The sequence below is a fragment of the Lactuca saligna genome, chromosome 2 (genome assembly GCF_052625555.1).
Source record: "Lactuca saligna cultivar CGN05327 chromosome 2, ASM5262555v1, whole genome shotgun sequence".
NCBI lineage: Eukaryota > Viridiplantae > Streptophyta > Magnoliopsida > Asterales > Asteraceae > Lactuca > Lactuca saligna.
The window spans coordinates 137,026,459-137,046,644 of record NC_136418.1 but is presented as its reverse complement, the minus strand read 5'-3'; the positions used below and the strand labels follow the sequence as shown (position 1 = coordinate 137,046,644).

The 20,186-nt window shown below is 38.9% G+C and overlaps 1 protein-coding gene and 1 non-coding gene across 9 annotated transcripts in view; both read left to right on the top strand.

The window, feature by feature from the left end:
• The window catches only part of LOC145031746 (uncharacterized), a 30,844-nt gene extending 17,322 nt beyond the window's left edge, over nucleotides 1-13,522 (top strand). For 7 of the 8 annotated variants that reach the window (XR_013677012.1, XR_013677009.1, XR_013677013.1 and 4 more), the window contains one exon: nucleotides 12,967-13,522. Coding sequence is in view for 3 of the 8 variants with exons in the window: in XM_078980357.1 (XP_078836483.1) it covers nucleotides 12,967-13,108 (142 nt within the window). In the remaining 5 variants the exon portion in view is untranslated. Of the gene's footprint in view, nucleotides 1-11,296 lie in introns of all 8 variants that reach the window. The other variant, XM_078980358.1, reaches the window with a different exon arrangement.
• Nucleotides 13,523-19,780: 6,258 nt separating this feature from the next.
• Nucleotides 19,781-19,887, top strand: LOC145033152 (small nucleolar RNA R71). Its single transcript, XR_013677391.1, has one exon. It is a non-coding gene; the product is annotated as a small nucleolar RNA R71 (small nucleolar RNA).
• Nucleotides 19,888-20,186: the final 299 nt, after the last annotated feature.

Sequence of the window (20,186 nt, the reverse complement as noted above, 5' to 3'; positions counted from 1 at the left end):
CTCTTTTCACTCAACACACCTTCAGATCATTTGATCTGCACAGTACTTCCTAAGGTACGACTCGTCCCATATGTATCGCTTGGCCTCTTTCTTGATTTTATCTTTTTGCAAATGGAAGTGGTTTTTCCGTGTGGAAGCATTCAACTTCCTATAATCGATACAAATCCTCCAGCCGTTTTGCACACAGGTGGGTACTAATTCCCATTCAGAGTTTTTAACAACAGTGACTCCGGCCTTTTTCGGGACAACTTGCACGGGACTTACCCACTTACTATCAGAAATGGGATAGATTACACCTGCATTCAAGAGCTTCATGATCTCTTTTTTTCACTACCTCCATCATAGGTGGATTCAATCTCCTTTGGACTTCACGGGTTGCTTGAAGTCATCTTCCATCAGTATTTTGTGCATGTATAATGATGGACTCAACCCTTTTATGTCCGCAATGGTCCAACCAATAGCATCCTTGTACTTCTTCAAAATTCCAATCAACTCTTTTTCTTCTTCTCGTGCTAGCTTGGTTGAAATTATCACTGGTAATGTCTCTTCCTCTCCAAGATAGGCAACTTGAGATGGTCGGGAAGAGCATTCAACTCAAGAGTCATTGGTTGTACTATGGATGGGAGTAGTTTCAGATTGGAGATTTTTAGCTTCATGTGGGGTGGTTCAACTCTCATGAGTTGTGCTTTTTCCAAGGAATTGATTACTAAAATCAATTCGTCCTCCAACGTGTACTTGTCAGCCAAATTCTTAATCCCTGTCTCATCAAAGTGTTTGCTCAAGATGGTGGTTAGCACATCTTGGCTTAATATCTCAAAGTAATCATTAGTACATGCATCAATAACATCTATGAAGTTTAAAGAATGAATATCACTAGGATAACACATGACTTCAAAGATATTAAAGTTAATCACCTCACCAGCGAACTCCATAGAGAAAGTACCATTGGCTACATCTATTTTTGTTTTTGCGATACTCATAAAAGGTCTCCCCAAAAGGATGGAGTTTGATTGTGGGGTTTTTTCATCATCCATATCCAAAACATAAAAGTCAGTGGGAAATACAAGTTCATTAACTTGCACTAACACGTCCTCCAATACACCTTTCGGGTGTACCAAAGACCGGTCGGCAAGTTGAATGATAACTCCGGTTTTTGATAAAGGTCTAATTCCTATTGTCTTATAACTTGAATAGGGTAAGACATTAATTGATGCTCCAAGATCAAGAATGGCACATGGTACAAAAAGGTTACCCATTTTACAAGGAACCGTGAAAACACTCGGGTCCTTGCAATATTTTTGGTAGCCGTTTTTGTAACACGACTGAAACATTTTCACAAACTTTCACAGTTTGATTTCCTTTAAGCTTTTTCTTAGATGTGCAAAGTTCCATGAGGAACTTAGTATATCTAGGAATCTATGTAATAACATCTAAAAGAGGGATATTGATTTCAACCTTTTGAAACATGGCCATGATTTCATCATCTTCCCGTTCTCTTTTGTTGCTTTCCAACCTTGAAGGAAATAGAGTCAGTGTGACTTTCACTTCGGTCTCTATGCGCTCATCCTCCTCGTCTTTGATAGATTCTTCCACCTCTATCTCTTTTTCTTCCTTTTCTTCATCTGGCATCCTTGGACGTTCATAGCTTTTCCAACCTCTTAAAGTAATGGCACATGCATTGTGTTTCGGGTTCTTCTTCATTTGAGATGACAGCTTGCCTTGTGATTCCATCTTACTTACGGATTGAGCAAGTTGTGACACTTGTCCAAGCTTTTTATGCTTGCCTTGGTTTCTTGTTGGAAGCTTTGAGTGCTTGTGGCAAGGCTTTTGACAATATCTTCTAGTGACATGATTGAAGAATCTACTTGTGGAGGTGGTTGTTGTGGATGCATTGGCTGGTAATTTTGAGGTTGGAAGGGTGGTCTTTGTTGATTTTGAGGAAATGGTGGTCTTAGCTAGTATTGATGTGATTGATTTGACTAATAATTTCCTTGTTGATTTCCTCCCCAACCCTGATTATTGTTCCATCTTTGATCACCTCATGGTTGCTCATAACCTCTCAGATTTGACCCGGAATAGCCTCCCATGACTTTTGCTTCTTCATAAACTTCCTCTTGAGGTTGTGGGCACATATCGGTTGGATGCCCCACTTGAGTGCAAATACCGCATGGGCGGGGTGTGGGCTGCACACCTTTGTCTTTGGCCAACATCATTACTACTTTTGTGAGCTCAGACAATTGAGCTTCAATATGAGGAGTTTGAACTTCCTTTACACCTAGGGGTGCATCCGTGTACCATTCTTCATCATGGCTTGAATGTTTGGAATCTTAAGACATGTTCTTGATTAGATTGTGGATTTTGGTAGGAGTCTTATCAGGTAAAGATCCGCCACTAGAAGCATTGAGAAGTCTTCTTTCCATTGGGGTCATGCCTTCAATGAAGTACTGTAGGAGCTGATACTCGGTAATCCCGTGCTTTGGACAACGGGCACAAAGTTTCTTAAATCTTTCCCAATATGTGTGGAAGGATTCTCTTTTGTGTTGCTTGATTCCGATAATTTCCCTCCATAGGGCTGAAGCTTTCATTTCGAGAAAGTACTTATCCAAGAACAACCTTGCAAGGTCTACCCAAGTAGTCACCGTCCCTGGTGGGAGGTCATAGAGCCAGTCTTTGGCTGCGTCTTGCACTACGAAGGGGAATGCCCTAAGCTTGATCTGATCCTCCGTGACATTGTGTGGTTTCGTACCCACATACACTACATGGAACTCGGTGAGAAACTTGTGAGGATCTTCATTTTCCAGGCTCCTAAATGTTGGGAGTAAGTGAATGAGCCCGGATTTTAGTTCCAAATTGGTGGCGGCTGGGTATGTGATGCAAAGAGGTTGTTGAGTAACCTCTTGTCCTGACGATTGACGGAGAGTTTGTTCGGGTGGTTGATGTGTGTAAAACAAACTAATTTTAATCCTACTAACTTAGACATAAAATAAACACACGAAAGGCAGTGTACCTATCGATTACTAATATAGTTCAAGCAAGTAGGGTATCGAACATAGGGAACGGAAAATTAAACTAATAGCTAATTTTAACTAAGCAATTAATGAAAGTAAAAAGTTTTTCTTCTAGTTTTGCAAGACAAACTTAAGCACACCATAAAACACTCAATTAACTAAATAACTAAAGCAAACAACTACCAAATTTGATAAAGATGTTTCTATTTAGGTTCAACCAATTCACTCCTATGGTTATTTGTATTTATGATAGATTAATTGTTATTGGCTACCAATTATAGTGGTTAGGTTCATGTTCATTACTCCTAACCCTTAGACAATTAACTAATTTAAGCGGTGATCAAGTGTTTAAACTAATTAATTCCCTAGATTAACAATTTGGATTAAATAAGATTTGTAGTGGCCAATTAAGTTGTTAGTTCAATTAACCTCTTGTTTGATAGTTTCTCAAATAAGCTCACACATTAATCTTCGTATTGTCTTACTAATCTTAATTTCATAATCATTATTCCTAAGCATATGGTTAAGTGTTCACATAGACATATGAGGTTAACAACTAACAGATGTTCATGCAACTTAATTGTCTTCCAATTAACAGAAAATAGTTGTGATTAATGCATAAGGTTCTTTAACAAACTTAATTTAATAGATCACCAATAAACAATCAATCAAAAACTAAGAATTAAACTATAGGAGTTCCCTGGTATTCCCCAAACGGAAACAAAAACGTATTTAGCTCATAGTTGCAGTAAAAACAAACACAAAAACAAGTTTAACTAGATTAAACATACTCAATTCCTAAATCTAAGTGGAATGATTAACCTAGTTGCTTGAATTCTTCAAGAGATTGAAGATTAGAATTCCTCAGCGTCTTCAAGGGTTCTTAATCGTAGCTGGATCTTCAAAAACCGCCCGAAAGTTCGTCCCTTCAGATAAAGGCTTTATTTTTATAGATATCTCAAAACATGGCATACGCGGCGAGTAGCAGACCCAACTCGCCGAGTAGACTCGTAGTTATCCGTCTTAAATCAGGAGTCATGGCTATCTTCTGGAATATTCTGATGGACTCGTCGAGTAGGCTCGTGTACTCGCCGAGTAGATGAGCTTTTGTCCCTCAATCTTCATTCTTTGGTCTCCAATTGCTTTCCCTTGTTCCCTTTCACTCCCAAGCATGTCTTTTGGACTGAAAACAAAATTTAAACAATTTTAAGTACCTTTTGTGCACATTATTCACATAATTAGTTAAAAATGATTAAAAATGTATACTAAATAATTAACTAATTATGCACATATCAAAATACCCCACACTTGACTTTTGCTTGCCCCAAGCAAAACTAAAATTTAAATATATTAGAATCACATATGACAACTCCAATCTAACCCAGCCATTATGCAAAGACCGCAACGCATGAATTTGTGTCTAAAATTATTCCTAAGGACCCCCCATACTCCAATTACTCACAATCCTCATAAACATTCGCCCACTTACCCCGAACTATGCTCATTTTATGCAACCATCCGAATCCATCCGCAGAAAACCTCTTACCCTCAAGGTGTTTTTAGTTGAGGAACCCAAGCATACATAATCTAGAATTACAACTTATGATACCACATTGGAGCTCTTTTGAATTCTTCACTTCCTTTATAATTTGATCTTTGATTTCTTTGAATTCACCACCTTTATTGTTTATTTTATTTATTTTTTTTGGTATCTTCAACTTTTTGAATTTCTTGGAATTTTGATCTTTTGATCTTCACTTTATTTGCTCCAAAATTGTTACAACTTTTCTTGTAATTCTCTCTCTCTTTTTTTTTACATGTACCTCTCTTTTTTCACTCAAATCCCTACATGCTTAAGCAAGGGCGCTCAACCTCAACCTTTATTGGCTAACGATAACAATTTCCCTGGATACATTTCAGGTTTAGGCTGCTAAACATATTGCATCCCTCGGGCTGAGCGGGGTCATATTTTTGTCCCATGATTTCACTGGAATAAGGAAGCCACAAATGCACTAGAACGTATATAAGCTCAACTAAACATTTGGGTTTTCATGCAATCATCAACACAATTCTAACATGGAATCCTAATTTACTTTTACCAAAATTTTCTAAATTAAATCCTAAGTAATATTTTTGGCATGCAATTTTTTTTTTTAAAATTAGCCTAAATTAAGATTCTAAATTGTCTAATATGTGACCAACCCCCTACCCCACACTTATTTTATGCATTGCCCTCATTGCATATTATGCAAATAATAAAAATGCAAAATATAGAGAGAGAATTGGAACACACTCCCCTGGGGTAGCAGTCGATAGGTTGATACTCTCTTCTTCAGCTCCTTCTTTTCTTGATTTTAGCCATGGGAACAGCTCATCCATGGCTCGGGTGTCATGCGTCTCGTGTGGTTGATAGCTCGAAAATTTCACGGAACAAGCTTGTTAGAAAATCTCCAGTGGCAATTCCTCATAAAAAGTGGGTAAATGTTGCAGTGAAAGTGCTCAAAGCAGTTCTGGAAATCGAAAATTGGCAGTCTACTCGGCGAGTAGTAGCGTGGACTCGGCGAGTATCTCTTGACTTGGAACGATATCGTGTAATATCTCAGGTACTCGCCGAGTAGAGTTTGTGCACTCGGCGAGTAAGCGCTGTTTTTCCAAAACTGATCTAGTTGATGCTTCTTTCGACTATGGTTTTGAAATTGGAAATGCAAACTTACCCACACTCTAATTCCTTCAACAACAACACTCTCCATTACTCTCGACTCTCACGGACTCAATCCTAAGGATAAGACTCCATACTTTTTTTGAAAATCTCTCATTCCTTTCTTGACCCTCAAAAAATTAGTATGCTTCCTAATCTTCTATCCCTGAAAAATAAACAACTAAAAGTGACAATAATAATCAACCAAAAAAAATAAAAATCATCCAAGGGTTTGACAATTGTTCAAAACATAACAAAACATCATAAACATAAAAACATAAAAGAAAATTCTTCATTCTTCATCTTCCATGTCGGCTCCTCCCGCGCCACTTCCTCCTTCTCCATCTCTTCTCCTCATTCTCTCGTCCCAATTTATAATATATGGATAGCTGGGTCCGGGTCTTGGGGCAATATTCATCTGTTGGAAGAGGTATTCAAAATATTGATTATTATAATTCACCCCTTGTCCAACGTCATCCAAGTAGTGTCGGTACTCCAATTGGTTCCATCCATCATTGTCCTCCTCCACCGGAATAACCGGTGGGTCTTCCCGCACCCGCTCACTACGTTGTCGGACCCGCCTTCTCGGCTCCTCGGGAATTGCCGGCTCGTCTTCATGTGGAATGGTGAATGAGTCGCCAAACTTCTCGACTATCTGAGCCCTCCGATATAGTGCAGTGTTGAATGGTGGAGGGTGGATAACCGTGAGTGCCCGAGCTTGTGGAAAATCTAGAACCCCAAACGACTTGGCCAGCCGAGTGATAAATATGCCTCCATTGATTTTTGAGTTGACTTTTTCTTTAACCGCCCCTTCAGCAAGGAATTTTGCAACGCAGTAGGGGAGGTTGCAAAAAGCGTCGGGAGTAATGATACCCCATAGATAGAAGATATCAAGGTTTGGTACCTTGTCCCAATCCTTCCGCATGTTGATAGTGCTAGCCACAAAGCGGTGAATGAGGCGGTGGATTGGTGAGCGAATGTGGCCCTCTTGAGCGGTGGAAGGGATATAAACTCGGTTAGCGATCGTGTTCCACCATTTAGAGGCTACCACTGCCTCGGGAAGTTCCTTATGACAATTATCCAAAAAAGCTTCAAAGTCGTCAGTCATCATCATGCTCTGATCATAAATTCCTAATCTCCAAGAGAACTCAGCAATGTTGCATTGTCGCAGCTCCCCACCCAAAGAAAAAGAAATTGTGTTGAGGTTGTAATACTCACTACCACCTCGAAATGAGATGGTAGCGAAAAATTCCCAGTACAACTCGGCATATACAGGCTCTTGTATCTTGAATAGTTGTAACCAACCATCACATGTGATGGTTGTATACCCCACACTGCATTCCTTCACCAAGTAAGGTGTAAGCTCCTCCTCCAATCCCACACTTCCCAACCACCCCAAGTTAACTGCGTTTGGTAAATGAGTTTCCTTTTGTTTGAGTGCCTCCAATCTGTTTCTGGCCCTTGTTTGTGATGGCTTAGAAGTGATTTGTTGAAAAGAAAGCCATGGGATATCACTTTGGCTTCCCCCACGAGAAGACTGCCCCATTCTGGCCATAATACCTGCATACAAACATCAAAAAAAAAAAAAAACACAAACAAACAATACCCAGTAATTAAAAACAAAGAAATTGGGTCTGCATAGTCATCTACTCGCCGAGTATACGACCTACTCGGCGAGTAGGATGAACATCGGGACTGTTCGGTGGCGGACCTGTATAGATTGTCTAAAAATCCAAATTCTTCACATGGGTTTGTTGTAATGACTTATCTAACTATAAATCCTAAAGAAATTCCTCCTAACATTACCTAATTTATGGCTAAATTGAAACCCTAGAATTTGAGGAAACCCCCAAATCCGAAATCAAGCAAAATCGGGGCAAATCTATGATAAAGATCGAACCTTTCATTAGTTTATAGTGTAAAGATGTTACCTTTTTCTTTGAATGATGAAGATTGAGTGGAAGATTGAAGAGAATCGGACGAAATCGCACGAAATCGCTGGCTGCTTGAGAAATCGCTGTGCACGGCGAGTATGGGGGTTAAATGGTGAAAACCCTCTTTTTTTTTTTTTTTTTTTTTTTTTTTTTTTTTTTTTTTTTTTTTACAGATTTATATTTCACCCATTTAATTGGCTACTCGTCGAGTAGAAAGGTTCTACTCGCCGAGTATAAATGCCGTTACGTGTTTTATCGGGCTACTCGGGCAGGTACTCGCCGAGTATACGTGCCTACTCGGCGAGTAAACCTTGCAGATTGAAAAAATTGTGATAATTTTGAAAAATTAATGTATTTTCTCATGTTTTTAAGCCATCCACCTCACACTCTAGGCATTGCTTGTCCTCAAGCAGTTATGTTCTTAAAAGTAGATGAAGAAAAGGAAAAAAAATAATAATGAAAATAAAGAAAAGGAAAGAAAATGCAAACTTGAAACTCGGGTTGCCTCCCGAGAAGCGCTTCTTTTTAGGGAGTCATTAGCTGGACTCCTCCCATTCTACGTGGTTGCAATCCCTTCCAGCAGCAACAACTCTTCCATTCCTTCATTCCGGGGGACTCCTTCTTCATACTTTTTGACCCTATGACTATTGACCTTGAAAGGCGTGCCATCTCTTGATAATAGCTCTATAGCACCATGTGGAAACACCGTCTTCACTAGAAAAGGACCATCCCATCTTGACTTGAGTTTTACCGAGAAAATCTTTAGTCGTGAATTGAAGAGCAACACTTCTTGGCCTTCATGTATTTCTTTATCTTTAATCCTTTTGTCATGCCACATCTTGGTCTTCTCTTTATAAAGCCATGAACTAGAGTATGCATCATTCCTCGGCTCTTCAAGAGCATTCATTTGCATCAACCGATTGCTCTTTAGTTCTTCCATGTTGAAGTTACACCTCTTTAAAGCCCAAAACGCCTTATGCTCTAGCTCTACCGGTAAATGGCATTGCTTTCCATAAACTAACCTATATGGTGTAATACCAATAGGTGTTTTGAAAGCTGTACGAAAAGCCCATAGTGCATCGTCTAGCTTATCCGACCATTCCTTGCGGTTGCTCCCCATCGATTTCTCCAAAATTCGCTTTAAAGCTCGATTTGTCACTTCGGTTTGTCCACTAGTTTGTGGATGGTATGATGTTGAAAACTTATGGGTGACCCCATATTTCTTTAACACCTTTCCAATTGGTCATTGGCAAAATGTGTGCCTCGGTCTCTTATAAGGGCTTTCGGGACTCCAAAACGTGAAAATAATTTCTTTAAAACCCGCACCACTACTTGACCGTCATTTGTTGGTAACGCTTGTGCCTCCGCCCATTTGGATACATAATCAACCACCACTAATATGTATTTGTTTCCTTTGGACATGGGAAATGGTCTCGTGAAGTCAATTCCCCACACATCAAACACCTCACACATTTGGATACTATGTTGTGGCATTTCATTTCGAGATGAAATGTTTCCCACTCTTTGACAAGCATCACATTCTTTGACAAATTGGGCTGCATCTTTAAAAATTGTGGGCCAATAGAACCCAATGTCAAAGATCTTCGTTGCAGTGTAGTATGCTCCATGATGTCCACCCGTGGGCCCGCTATGATAATGCTCTAATATTTTCCGGCTTTCCTTCCCGAATACGCATCTTCGTATGATCCCATCCGCACAGCTCCGGAAGAGGTATGGCTCGTCCCAAAAGTAATATTTTAATTCAGCAAAGAATTTCTTCTTTTGTTGACTGCTAAAATCTTTCGGGATGTATTTTGTAGCTAAATAATTAGCTATGTCTGCGAACCATGGCTCTTCTCTCACTGTCACCATAATGTATTCGTCCGGGAAATCGTCTCCAACTTTATCTTCTTACAATTGCGGGTTCTCAAGCCTTGACAAGTGGTCAGCTACTACATTCTCCATTCCCTTCTTGTCTCGTATCTCTATGTCAAATTCTTGAAGAAGTGGCACCCATCGTATCAGTCTTGGCTTAGCATCCTGTTTGGAAAACAAATACTTGATAGCAGAGTGGTCAGTAAAAACAGTAGTTTTAGATAAAACCAAGTAAGGGCGGAATTTGTCAAAGGCATACACCACAACTAATACACCACAGCTAATTAGTTGTGGTGATAGCAGAGGGTTTTGACCATTTAACCCCCATACTCATCATGCACAGCGATTTCTCAAGCAGCCAGCGATTTCGTCCGATTCTCTTCAATTTTCCACTCAATCTTCATCAATCAAAGAAAATGGTATCATGGCCAGAAGGGGGCAGTCTTCTCGTGGGGGGAGCCAAAGTGATATCCCATGGCTTTCTTTTCAACAAATCACTTCTAAGTCATCACAAACAAGGGCCAGAAACAGATTGGAGGCACTCAAACAAAAGGAAATTCATTTACCAAACGCAATTGACTGGGGGTGGTTGGGAAGTGTGGGATTGGAGGAGGAGCTTACACCTTACTTGGTGAAGGAATGCAGTTTGGGGTATACAACCATCACATGTGATGGTTGGTTACAACTATTCAAGATACAAGAGCCTGTATATGCCGAGTTGTGCTGGGAATTTTTCGCTACCATCTCATTTCGGGGTGGTAGTGAGTATTACAACCCCAACACAATTTCTTTTTCTTTGGGTGGGGAGCTGCGACAATGCAACATTGCTGAGTTCTCTTGGAGATTAGGAATTTATGATCAGAGCATGATGATGACTGACGACTTTGAAGCTTTTTTGGATAACTGTCATAAGGAACTTCCCGAGGCAGTGGTAGCCTCTAAATGGTGGAACACGATCGCTAACCGAGTTTATATCCCTTCCACCGCTCAAGAGGGCCACATTCGCTCACCAATCCACCGCCTCATTCACCGCTTTGTGGCTAGCACTATCAACATGCGGAAGGATTGGGACAAGGTACCAACCCTTGATATCTTCTATCTATGGAGTATCATTACTCCCAACGCTTTTTGCAACCTCCCCTACTGCGTTGAAAAATTCCTTGCTGAAGGGGCGGTTAAAGAAAAAGTCAACTCAGAAATCAATGGAGGCATATTTATCACTCGGCTGGCCAAGTCGTTTGGGGTTCTAGATTTGCCACAAGCTCGGGCACTCACGGTTATCCACCCTCCACCATTGAACACTGCACTATATCGGAGGGCTCAGATAGTCGAGAAGTTTGGCGACTCATTCACCATTCCACATGAAGACGAGCCGACAATTCCCGAGGAGCCGGGAAGGCGGGTGCGGGAAGACCCACTGGTTATTCCGGTGGAGGAGGACAATGATGGATGGAACCGATTGGAGTATCGACACTACTTGGACGACATTAGACAAGGGTGAATTATAATAATCAATCTTTTGAATACCTCTTCCAACAGATGAACACTGCCCCAAGACCCGGACCCGTCTATCCATATATTATGAGTTGGGACGAGAGAATGAGGAGAAGAGATGGAGAAGGAGGAAGTGGCGCGGGAGGAGCCGACATGGAAGATGAAGAATGAAGAATTTTCTTTTATGTTTTTATGTTTATGATGTTTTGAACAATTGTCAAACACTTGGATGATTTTTATTTTTTTGGGTTGATTATTATTGTCACTTTTAGTTGTTTATTTTTCAGGGAAAGAAGATTAGGAAGCATACTAATTTGTTGAGGGTCAAGAAAGGAATGAGAGATTTTCAAGAAAAGTATGGAGTCTTGTCCTCAGGATTGAGTCAGTGAGAGTCGAGAGTAATGGAAAGTATTGCTGCTGAAGGAATTAGAGTGAGGGTCAGTTTGCATTTTTAATTTCAAAACCAGAGTCGAAAGAAGCATAAGCTAGATCAGTTTTGGAAAAACAACGCTTACTCGCCGAGTGTACAAACTCTACTCGGCGAGTACCTGAGATATTACACGATATTGTTCCAAGTCAAGAGATACTCGCCGAGTCCACGCTACTACTCGCCAAGTAGACTGCCAATTTTCGATTTCCAGAACTGCTTTGAGCACTTTCACTGCAACATTTACCCACTTTTTGTGAGGAATTGCCATTGAAGATTTTCTAACAAGCTTATTCCGTGAAATTTTCGAGCTGTCAACCACACGTGACGCATGACACTCGAGCCATGGATGAGCTGTTCCCATGGCTAAAGTCAAGAAAAGAAGGAGCTGAAGAAGAGAGTATCAACCTATCGACTGCTACCCCAGGGGAGTGTGTTCCAATTCTCTCTCTATATTTGCATTTTTATTATTTGCATAATATGCAATGAGGGTATTGCATAAAATAAGTGTGGGGTAGGGGGTTGGTCACATATTAGACAATTTAGAATCTTAATTTAGGCTAATTTAAAAAAAAAATTGCATGCCAAAAATATTACTTAGGATTTAATTTAGAAAATTTTGGTAAAAGTAAATTAGGATTCCATGTTAGAATTGTGTTGATGATTGCATGAAAACCCAAAGGTTTAGTTGAGCCTATATACATTCTAGTGCATTTGTGGCTTCCTTATTCCAGTAAAATAATGGGACAAAAACACGACCCCGCTCAGCCCGAGGGATGCAATATGTTTAGCAGCCTAAACCTGAAATGTATCCAGGAAAATTGTTATTGTTAGCCAATAAAGGTTGAGGTTGAGCGCCCCTGCTTAAGCATGTAGGGATTTGAGTGAAAAAAGAGAGGTACATGTAAAAAAAAGAGAGAATTATAAGAAAAGTTGTAAGAATTTTGGAGCAAATAAAGTGAAGATCAAAAGATCAAAATTCCAAGAAATTCAAAAAGTTGAAGATACCAAAAAAAAAAAATCAAACAATAAAGGTGGTGAATTCAAAGAAATCAAAGATCAAATTATCAAGGAAGTGAAGAATTCAAAAGAGATCCAATGTGGTATCATAAGTTGTAATTCTAGATTATGTATGCTTGGGTTGCTCAACTAAAAACACCTTGAGGGTAAGAGGTTTTCTGCGTATGGATTCAGAGGGTTGCATAAAATGAGCATAGTTCAGTGTGAGTGGGCGAATGTTTATGAGGATTGTGAGTAATTGGAGTATAGGGGGTCCTTAGGAAAAATTTTAGACAGAAATGCATGCGTTGCGGTCTTGGCATAATGGCTGGGTTAGATTGGAGTTGTCATATGTGATTCTAATATGTTTAAAATTTAGTTTTGCTTGTGGGCAAGCAAAAGTCAAGTGTGGGGTATTTTGATATGTGCATAATTAGTTAATTATTTAGTATACATTTTTAATAATTTTTAACTAATTATGTGAATATTGTGGACAAAAGGTACTTAAAACTGTTTAAATTTTGTTTTCAGTCCAAAAGACATGCTTGGGAGTGAAAGGGAACAAGGGAAAGCAATTGGAGACCAAAGAATGAAGATTAAGGGACACAAGCTCATCTACTCGACGAGTACACGAGCCTTCTCGGCGAGTCCATCAGAATATTCCAGAAGATAGCCACGACTCCTGATTTAAGACGGATAACTACGAGTCTACTCGACGAGTTGGGTCTGCTACTCATTGAGTACACCCTGTTTTGATATATCTATAAAAATCAAGCCTTTATCCGAAGGGACGAACTTTCGGGCGGTTTTTGAAGATCCAGCTGCGATTAAGACCCCTTGAAGACGCTGAGGAATTCTAATCTTCAATCTCTTGAAGAATTCAAGCAACTAGGTTAATCATTCCACTTAGATTTAGGAATTGAGTATGTTTAATCTAGTTAAACTTGTTTTTGTGTTTGTTTTTACTGCAACTATGAGCTAAATACGTTTTTGTTTCTGTTTGGGGAATACCAAGGAACTCCTATGGTTTAATTCTTAGTTTTTGATTGATTGTTTATTGGTGATCTATTAAATTAAGTTTGTTAAAGAACCTTATGCATTAATCACAACTATTTTCTTTTAACTGGAAGACAATTAAGTTGCATGAACATCTCTTAGTTGTTAACCTCATATGTCTATGTGAACACTTAACCATATGCTTAGGAATAATGATAATGAAACTAAGATTAATAAGACAATAGGAAGATTAATGTGTGAGCTTGTTTGAGAAACTATCAAACAAGAGGTTAATTGAACTAACAACTTAATTGACCACTACAAATCTTATTTAATCTAAATTATTAATCTAGGGAATTAATTAGTTTAAACACTTGATCACCTCTTAAATTAGTTAATTGTCTAAGGGTTAGGAGTAATGAACATGAACCTAACCATTATAATTGGTAGCCAATAACAATTAATCTATCATAAATAGAAATAACCATAGGAGTGAATTGGTTGAACCTAAATAGAAACATCTTTATCAAATTTGGTGAATTAGTTGTTTGCTTTAGTTATTTAGTTAATTGAGTGTTTTATGGTGTGCTTAAGTTTCTAGTCTTGCAAAACTAGAAGAAAAACTTTTTACTTTCATTAATTACTTAGTTAAAATTAGCTATTAGTTTAATTTTCCGTTCCCTGTGTTCGATACCCTACTTGCTTGAACAATATTACTAATCGATAGGTACACTGCCTTTCGTGTGTTTATTTTATGTCTAAGTTAGTAGGATTAAAACTAGTTTGTTTTACACACATCAAGTTTTTGAATATATATATATATATATATATATATATATATATATATATATATATATATATATTCTTTTTTTCTATTATTATTATTATTTTTTTTAATTTTTAATTTTTTTTAGCTTGACTCAAAACGAAGTTTTAACTAGTGTAACCAACCAACCCCCTACCCCACACTTAATTTATGCAATGTCCCCATTGCATATCATGCATGATAAAGAACAATAAAAATAAGGAGAGAATTGGAATAAACTCCCCTGGGATAGTAGTGGCGAGGTTGATATCTATTCTCTTCAGCTCCATCTTGAATTGACTTTAGACATGGGAACAACTCATCCATGTCTTGGGTGTCAAAATCTCGTGTGGTACAGTCTTTATAAAAGCTCCAAACATAAGGGAAAAACTCTTGGAAATGCTCGGAAAATGATCTTCAAAGAATAGAACCAATGCCCATATCAAATGTCATAAAATCTTCAGCTCAAAAGTAAGAAGAATGAGCGACTCATCGAGTAAACGTAAATGGCAGATGAATCGTGAATTTTCACATGGACTTGGCGAGTCCATAAGATGCACTCGGCGAGTAGACCGCTATGTGACAAAAATTGTATTTTGCCCAAGTCCGTTTCTGATGTATGGGGGTTATATAAACTAATAATTTCCCTCATTTTTCTTTAGGTAATAAACACTATATAACCCTTCTATCAATTGGACTCATAGCTTGACTCAAAACTTCGTTTCCTCTCTCGCCTAGACTCGATTTCTCGCTTCGTCAGCCTTGACTCTAGCCTCTCGCATGCAATCCTTACGCTCAACTGAAAAGATCAAAGCAACACACAAGTAATAGAAAAAGGAAAAAAAATCAAAATTAAATTCCTAAATTACCCTAATAAACTAGAAGTTTAAAAAGAAAAAGAAAAGCAAACTCTAATGACGGGCTGCCTCCCGCAAGCACTTCTTTTTGTGCGATTCTTGAGCTGGACTCCCAACTTAATAAACTTCCAATAAACTTAATGACAATCCATTCGTTGCATTGAATATTTTCTTTGGACCAAATTGTAAAATTTGGCTCTTTGCTTCAAAAATTGGCCAAACGAGTTTTAATTCATGTAACCCAAGAATCTTGACAAAGGTTGGAACCGGTTGGATACTAATCATAAATGGATCGTGATTTAGAACTTCCTCTAAATTTGGAATCGTCACCCCATGCTTCGAAACACAAACCGGAAGAACATGGGACCATGTCGTGGTAATGGTCAAACCACGGGTTGGTTCCTGCAATTCAGCTTGTTTTTGTTCTTCATCCGACCTCTCTGCTAGCAACCTTTCCAGCTCCTCCAAATCTATTTCTGAATTAAATTCTTCATCTTGTAACTTTACCTTTTGTGACTCAGATTGCTCTTGTTCGTTAGACAAGATGTTATCTAACCATCTATCAAATTTCTTCAAATCATCATCTGAGTCATAATCCTCATCTTTTTGCTCATTTACCTGCACTACTTCCTCAAGAAAAGCATCAAAAGCATCGAGATTTGGAAAATACATAATAAATAAAAATTAAACTATATAAAAAAAATTAATCAACAAATAAAAAATGATAAGAATTAGCAAATAAAATTAACTAGTTAGAACCGTTCCCCGGCAACGGCGCCAAAAACTTGATGTGTGTGAAACAAACTAGTTTTAATCCTACTAACTTAGACACAAAATAAACACACGAAAGACAGTGTACCTATCGATTAGTAATATAGCTCAAGCAAGTAGGGTATCGAACACAGGGAACGGTAAACAATTAAAATAAATGCTAATATTATCTAAATAAAACAAGTAAAAAAAAGTTTTCTCTAGTTTTGCAAGACTAGAAACTTTAATACTTTACTAACACACAAACTAAGCAACTAATAGCTAAGAAAACAAAGATCAACTAAATTCAATGATTAAAAAGGCCTTCTGTTTAGGTTCGAATCATTTGTTCCCATGGATGATTTTATGGTAAATATATCGGATTAATTCTTCATTGGTTACCGGCTAAAGTGATTAGATTCACATTCGCTATAGCTAATCCTTAGAAAACAACTTAATTCAAGCAATGGCCAGTTGTCTAAATTAATGAATTTCCTAGTTTGGTGATTTGGGTTTAGAAAGACTTGTAATTAGCTAATCAAATTGGTTATTCAATTAACCTCTTGTTGATGGTGTATCACACAAGCTCACACATTAACTTACCTATCTTCAAGTTAATTCTAGTTTCATATTCGTTATTCCTAGACATATAACTATGTGGTCACGTAAATCATATGAAATTAGCAACTAAGAGATGTTCATACAACTTAATTACTGATTTATTAACAGAAGAATAGTTATTGTTAACACATAAGGTTCTTTAACAAGCTTAATAAAACATTATCACCAATTAAAATTAATCCTAATCAAATAATCAATCCATGTTCACGAATTCATTTACCTAAACAGAAGTTATGAGTTTTTTGCTCATAATTACAACAGAAACAAGCTCAAAAACGAAATCAATTGGTAAAAACATAGTTCAAACAAGAGATTAGGTAAGAGTAAACTTGATTTTGCCTTGTTTCGCCTTAAATCTGAATGTAGGGTTGATTCCCTTGCTTCCCATGCTCCAGCAGCACCTTTAGTCGACAATTAGCCTCTAAGGGTTCATCTATATGCTAGGGTATCGATCTGAAAGTCCCTTTATATAGATTTTCACAAAATAAGGGCTACTCGGCGATTCCAGTGACCTACTCGGCGAGTCCGTCACTTAAAACCCGTGTACGGCAAGTCAGCACGTCCAGAATCATGAAACTTCTGACCAACTCGTCGAGTTGATGGCCTAATCTCCGATTCCATTTGGAATCAACATTTTCATAAAACACGAAAGTTGTTCGAAATTTTGTCTAGTTTTCAAAACATTTTGCATCTTGTCAATCGGAGTTACGGTTCATGAGATATGGCCAAAACACTGACAAGGGGTCAAGCTGTCCAACAACATCCTTCTTTCTTCAAAATCCAAGATCCAAGCGTCCAATCGCTAGTTCCGCTTCCTTTTCCATCTGAGCATGTCATCATTGCTGAAAAATGAAATTCTAAACTAATTAAGCACCTTTTGTTCTTTACATGAGACAAAAACAACATAAAGTATTAAGATAATGCATGGATTTTATAGCTAAATATGCCCTATGGTTGATATTATGGTAATAGTGTAATGGATTAATTCTTTTATTGGCTACCGATTCAAGTGATTAGATTCACGTTCGCTGCACTAATCCTTATAGAACAAACTAACTCAAACAGTGGCCAGTGGTCTAATTTAATTCAATTCACTAGGTTTTTATTTTATTTTATTTTATTTTATTTTATTTGTTTTATTTTTATTGTTTTTTATCATGCATGATATGCGATGGGGACATTACATAAATTAAGTGTGGGGTAGTTTGTTTCCTCCCCGGCAACGGCGCCAAAAACTTGATGTCGGTGATGCTCCATGCTATGGCTCGTTTCCGCTTCTTCAACACTTGCATGTGCTCTTCCTTTTCAGAATTGGACAGGTCAGAGGCTATAATTACTGGCTTTTGGTTGCCTTCTTCAAGAAAAGCATACTCCAAATGTTCTGGTAAAGTTTTGAGCTCCGTTTTTTTGTTCTGACTGCTGGACTCGCCGAGTGCAGGTAGGGTACTCGGTGAGTTTGTGGTTGTATTCACGATTTCTGCCTTTTCTTCAGAGGAACTCGGCGAGTAGATCGGTCCTACTCGGCGAGTAGGACTGTCAGTTTGTTTCACCAATTCTTCATAATCTGCCTCTTCCAGCAGTCTTTCAATTTCCATTAAGTCTTTTTCTGGATCAAATGCTTCATCATAAGCTGTGAACTTGTTGGAATCTTCACTTATGCATTCCTCCAATAATTCGTCAAGCATATCGATTGAGAATGTCGTGTCATCACTGTTTCTTTGAATACTATATAGCTTGGTCTACCCCGAATGTGACTGAATATTCTCCTACCCGCAAGGTGAGCTTTGAGTCCCTCATGTCTACTATAGCGCTTGCCGTGTTGAGGAAGGGCCTTCCAAGGATGATTGGAACTTGTGGATCCGCCTCCATGTCTAGAATGATGAAATCAATGGGAAAGACGAATTTGTCCACCTTGACTAGTAAGTCTTCGCATATGCCTCTTGGAAAGGTGAATGTCTTGTTTGCCAAGTGTGTTATCATGCGAATTGGCCTTGGCTCTGGGAGATCTAGCTTCTTAAAGAATGAGTATGGGATTAGGTTCACACTTGCTCCCGAATCAGCTAAGGCATGAATAGCAGCCAAGTTGCAAAATTGGCAAGGTAAAGTCAAACTCCCCGGATCACCTTTCTTCTTTGGTAGCTTATTTAGCATGGCAGCAGAGCAGTTTTCATTGAGTACTACCTTCTTCACTTCTTCCATCTTCCTTCTATTAGTGAGAAGTTCCTTAAGGAACTTTGCATATTTGGGCATTTGCATGAAGGCTTCAATGAAGGGTATGTTGATTTGAAGAGTCTTGATATGATCTAGAAACTTCTGATACTCCTCTTCCTGCTTCTCCTTCTTAGCTCGGGCTGGGTATGGAATTGGAGGCTGGTAAAGCTTTTCAGGGACCTGCTCATTGGTATTTGATGGTGTACTCGCTGAGTCCATACGAGGTACTCAGCGAGTAGGGCTGTCAGAATGTATGTTTTGGTTTTCTAATTGCTTTTCTGCCTCCTCCTTCTGTGATTCCTTGGATGCCTCAGTCTGAATAGGTGCCAGGGGAGTGATTATCTTCCCACTTCTTGTTGTGACTATGTTTATGTGCACGCCTCGTGGGTTATTTTCAGTTTTGCTAGGAAGTTCGCCCGGTGACCTTTGGTTAATTTGTTGAGCAAGTTGCCCAAGCTGCGTTTCTATATTATGGATAGATGCTTGCTGGTTCCTAAGCATGGTTCTTGTTTCTTGAATTGCAGCATCATGGTTACTATATCTTTTTTCTGAGGCAGCTACAAATTTGGTGAGCATTTCTTCCAAGCTTGGCTTCCTCTCTTGCACCGACTCCTCCTTTTGGTAGAACCCTCTCCCTTTTTGCCTAAACCTTTCCTCCTTGGCTTTCTTGTACTCTTCATAAGGGAGCCACTCTTTCTGTTGTTTGCGCCAGTCTTCATCATATCGGTCTCCACTTGAGTAACACACTTGCGCCTTCTTGTTGCCATTCTCATCTAAATTGCAGTCTCTAGTGAGGTGAGGCCCATTGCAGTTTTCACAACCCACCCGAATAGAATGGACCGTTTGATCCATTTTATCCATTCTCCTATCCATGGTTTTTAGCATAGCCATGACCGCGGATAAGTCTTCATTAGCTGCATAAGCGATTCCCCTAGTGACATCATGTCTAGGGTTGTGGTATTCTCTAGAGTGTTTAGAGAATTCTTCAATCAATTCTTTGATCACCGGGGGCGGCTTCTTTGTGAGCGGGCCTTGCGAGTCTAGTAACTGCCTGGTTGTGACATTGACTCCGTCATAGAAGATGGAGACTTCTTGTTGGCTGTTTAGGTCATGGTGTGGGCAGTTTCTTAGTAAGCTCTTGTACCTCTCCCATGCTTCATATAGCGACTCTCCGACTTGTTGTTCAAAGTTAGCAATGCCCTTCTTCAACTTGGCTATCTTGGAAGGTGGGCAAAAGCGATCAATGAATTCTTCTTTCATCTTGGACCAAGTGGTGATTGATCCGGGGGGAAGTGACTTGAGCCAGTCTTTTGCAGCACCTTTGAATGTCACCGGAAGCATACGAAGTAGTTGAGTCTCGCGGGGCACATTTGGAACATTGAAGTAATCAGCTACATCATTGACTTCATCCAAATGCTTATAGGCATCTTCATGATCTTTTCCATAAAAAGGTATTTCTTTAATTGAAGCTAGGATATGACCCTTTAGCTCGAAGGTACCAATCGCGGGAA